This window comes from Azolla caroliniana, unplaced genomic scaffold (assembly GCF_043228905.1).
Source record: "Azolla caroliniana isolate FFs.n. ecotype wild unplaced genomic scaffold, voAzoCaro1.0.p SCAF_5, whole genome shotgun sequence".
Classification (NCBI taxonomy): domain Eukaryota; kingdom Viridiplantae; phylum Streptophyta; class Polypodiopsida; order Salviniales; family Salviniaceae; genus Azolla; species Azolla caroliniana.
The window spans coordinates 6,697,929-6,702,392 of NW_028230440.1; the positions used below are offsets into that span (position 1 = coordinate 6,697,929).

Below are 4,464 nucleotides of genomic sequence, written 5' to 3' on the forward strand. Positions count from 1 at the left end.
GTGTAAGTTCATAAAGAGGATTGACTTCGTATAAATTATTTTTAACTTGAACTTCACATCATGCTCAAGTTGATAATGTGAATTTATTGACTTAAATAATAATATTTAATAATGCTAGAAACCATTGCTCGATTTGATTACCCTAGAAAGATTCTTTAGAAGATCATTTGCTCAAATTGTTCAAAATTCAAAGTGCAAAAGAATTAATTCAAAGTTTCAAGTTAAAAAAATGCGAGATAAACTTCACTTCGGTAATTAGCAAAGATGCATAATTATTCACTACATAAAGTGAGACAAAAGTATGAAGTTTGCATCATACACTTATAAGTTCATTGATCTACTAGTTAAGTATAGAATGCAATGTTGTAGTTAGTGGATCCATAGTGACAAGCATTGGTATGATAGGGCCCACTAGGAAAAAACCCTTGGCATGTAGAGGGGGATTGGACAAGACAAGATTGTGAGGCACAACCAAAGTTGGAAGGCGTAACCTTCATACCAAGGTTGAACCCTACAAGCATTGATAAATCATAGTAGTCATTTCCCCAACCACCACCAATGGTGATCTCAATTTGCGTGACCCTTGTGGGCGGTCCAATGTTGCATGGGCCACATCCATCTTTGATTGCACAAAGTGTTGTTGCATGCCAACTAGGTGTGGCAAACACATGCCATCCTTGGCCATGTGACAATACTTTGCAACCTCCACCCACTTCACTAGGTACCCAATACCTTGCACATATTGTCTTTGTTGCATAGTTCACGAAGTGTAGGTTTGTGCATCTCACTCCTAACAATACAAAACATTGCACCATTAATCAAAGCAAAAGTAATCAATATGTATTAATTTTGAAGGAGATTTTCAAACAAAGGAGCGAATTTAGGGTATAGTTTATGGGGAAATGTAATGCCTCAAATTTGCTACAATTTTGACATGCTAAATCCAACCATTCGGAAACAAATCCTCATTTGCAACTACTCATACTAAAAAGGAAATTATGCATGAATTTCTATCATTTGAGTGTAGTTAGTAGTTTTTGTAAGTTTGGGGTAAATAAAGGTGGCACACTCACGAACTTGGGAAACAAATTAGTGGTTAGTTGTTCTAATAATGAGAAAAGTAGCCCCAATATAGCAATAATGAGTGAACCAACCTCAAAACCTTAGCATTCATAGATTTATAATAATGAAAGTGCATCCTACATTGATCTCCTTAACATTAGTTAATATTTATGACAAGTTAGTAGCTAAGCTTATTCCAACACAATAACAAGCTAGTTTTCATAATTTTGAGATAAGATGGCTATGGTTTTAATTCACAAAAACTAGGGCCATGTGTGTGTGTGTTAGAGAGAGAGAGAGAGAGAGATTCCCATGCAGTATCACTATTAACGAAGTAGTGAAGATAGCAAGGGTTGTATTATCATCTTGTTTTAATAACTAACATTGATTTTGAGAGAGAGGGAAACAGAGAGCACTCAATTGGTAAGGTTGCTCAATGGAGACCAAGAAGTCACGGGTTCAACCCCTACATTCCACAATGGTATCTAGTGAATTAAGAGATATGTTTGACGTAATAGAGAAGGAAAAAATCGGGTTTGAACCCAAGACATGGTGCTCATAGTGCAACAACTTACCATTAAACAATTAATATAGAGAGTGCTCAATTGGTAAGGTTGCCTAATGGAGACCAAGAGGTCACGAGTTCAACCCCTACATTCCACAATGGTATCTAGTAAATTAAGAGATATGTTTGAAGGAAAAAATCGGGTTTGAACCCAAGACATGGTGCTCGGTGCACAGGTAAGCTAATTACAATTAATATAGAGAGCGCTCAATTGGTAAGGTTGCCCAATGGAAACCAAGAGGTCATGGGTTCAACTCCTACATTCCACAAGATGGTATCTAGTGAATTAAGTAAGAGATATGTTTGAACTTTGAAGTAATAAAGAAGGAAAAAATTGGGTCTTTTGAATCCAAGACATGGTGCTCGTTAACAATTGGCAACAGTTTGGTTCGGTTTGAGAGGGTTCAAACCAAACTGTTTAAAATTAAACTTGAACCAAACCGAACCGAACCACGAAACCATTAAACCGAACCGTTAAACATTTTTCAAACCATTAAATCGTAAAAACCGCGGTTTCATGGTTCGGTTTCGGTTTTCAACATAGGTCAAATTTTTAATTTAAATTTTTTTATAATATTTCCTTATTTAAAATTTTTAAGATGTTCCTAAAATGTGAGAATAAGGTCTAAAGATGAAAAGATTGTTTAAAAAAAAATTTAAATTTTTTTTTAGAATTTAAAAAAAAAAAACCGTTAAACCGAACCGAATCGTTCAAAATTTTAATTTTTTAAAATTGATAATATTTCCTTTTTTAAAATTTTTAAAATTTTTAAAATTTTGAAGATGTTCCAAAAATGTGAGAATAAGGTCTAAAAATGAAAAGATTGTTTAAAAACAATTTTAAAATTTTTAAAATTTTTTACAATTGTTTTTTAAAAAAATAAAAAATAAAAAACCGTTAAGCCGTTAAACCACGGTTTCGCATTTCGGTTCGGTTCAAACTGAACCGTTGCTGATTGTTAGTGCTCGTAGTGCAACAACTTACCGCTAAGGTAAGCTAATTACAATTAATAAAGAGATAAACATCTTTTTAGATGAATAACTAATCACAAAATGAAGAAAGACAAAAGTGATGAAGAAAAAGCCATTATTGTTTTGGCTCAAAATTGAGTAACAATCGACAATGGCAATGGTTCGGTTTGAACCGAACCGAACTGCGGTTTAATGGCTTAACGATTTCAACAGTTTCGTTTGGTTTAGGTTTAGGTTTTTTAAAACGGTTCGGGTTCGGTTTGGTTTCAACAGTAAAAAACTACGGTTTAAATGGTTTAACGGTTTCTATTTTTTAATTTTTTAAATTAAATTATTTTTTAAAATTATAAAAATAATAATTATTTTTTAACAATCTTTTCATTTTTACACCTTATTCTCACATTTTAGGAACATCTTGAAAATTTTAAAAATTCTAAATAATGAAATATTATAAATATTATAAAATTAAAAATTAGACCTATGTTGAAAACTGAAACCGAACCACGAAACCACGGTTTTTACGGCTTAATGGCTTAACGGTTTGAAAAGGTTTAACGGTTTCAAGGTTTGGTTTAGGTTTCAAAAAATTTAAACAATTCGGTTTGGACCCTCTCAAACCGAACCGAACCGAACCATTGCCGATTGTTAAAATTCAGCACTCATTTGAATGCCTTATGGACTTATGTGGTGTTTAAAAGCATTGATGAAAAGAAGTGGCACAATGACAAATTATGTAAGGAAAGGTTGCAATGGTCCTCTTTCTTTTCTTTTCTTAACAAGTGAACTCTACTCAATTCTCACTCACTCACACTCACAAATTTTAAGGGTACAAGGAAACACAAACGATGAGTGAATATTTCACTAGTACCACCATTAGTGTTTAGGAAATTTTAAACCTATGTTACTCCTATAAATGGGGCTATTATGTACGATTGTAAAGAGAGGTGAACAATAAAATAATGAAGAAATACGATAGTGATGAAGAAAAAGCCATTATTGTTTTGCCTCAAAATTGAGCACTCATTTGAATGACTTCTAAACTTATGTAGTGTTTAAAAAGCATCGATGAAAAGAAGTGGCACAATGACGGATTGCGTAAGGAAAGGTTGTGATGCTCCTCTTTCTTTTCTTTTCTTAACAAGCGAACTCTGCTCAATTCTCACACTCACAGATTTGTGTTAATTGCTTTATCTTAATATGCATATTCCTCTTGTTAATAAAAGCTTTCATATCCAAGTACTTATTAAGTTATTAGCTTATTCCTCTTAAAAGAGGTTAATCTCTCTCTCACTCTCTCTCTCATATTGTAATTAACTTACCTTAATGGTAAGTCTAAACTTGGTCTCCCTTGGGCAACCTTACCAACTAAGCTACATCCATTTGGGCTCTCTCTCTCTCATATTGTAATTAGCTTACCTTAATGGTAAGTCTAAACTTGGTCTCCATTGCGCAACCTTACCAACTGAGCTACATCCATTTGGGCTCTCTCTCTCTCTCTCTCTCTCTCTCTAGTGAAAACACACAATAAACAAACAAACCCACGTAGTCATAAAAGATTATGCACTAGAACCTAAAGGTTGTGGGATTCAAGTCTGAAGTAATAGGATTTCATTACAATAATCTATTATATTTTAGTTTAAGATTGTGAATGATCATAGTTCAGTCCTAAAAAGAGGACGCCACAAATCAGTAAATAGGATCTTATTATAATAAGCCTATACATCCATTTCTCTAGATATATGGCTTTTTTTTCCCCAAAAAACTCCTAGAAATATGGCTTTATAATCTGCCCAAATCTACAACATGACCAATGTTAAAGGGAATGCACCTCTTTATTTGGTTCCCCTGAAAATACAGCAGAACAT

The 4,464-nt window shown here is 33.4% G+C and overlaps 1 protein-coding gene across 1 annotated transcript; it reads right to left on the minus strand.

Annotated features, from left to right (window-relative positions):
* Nucleotides 1–248: 248 nt before the first annotated feature.
* Nucleotides 249–899, minus strand: LOC147863954 (pathogenesis-related protein 1A/1B-like). The gene has a single exon (XM_087320192.1). The coding sequence runs from the start codon at nucleotides 813–815 to the stop codon at nucleotides 345–347; it is 471 nt and encodes a 156-aa protein (XP_087176318.1). The 5' UTR covers nucleotides 816–899; the 3' UTR covers nucleotides 249–344.
* Nucleotides 900–4,464: the final 3,565 nt, after the last annotated feature.

Coding starts and splice junctions, on each gene's coding strand:
- LOC147863954 (XM_087320192.1), bottom strand. CDS start 815: ATGGTGCAATGTTTTGTATTGTTAGGAGTGAGATGCACAAACCTACAC.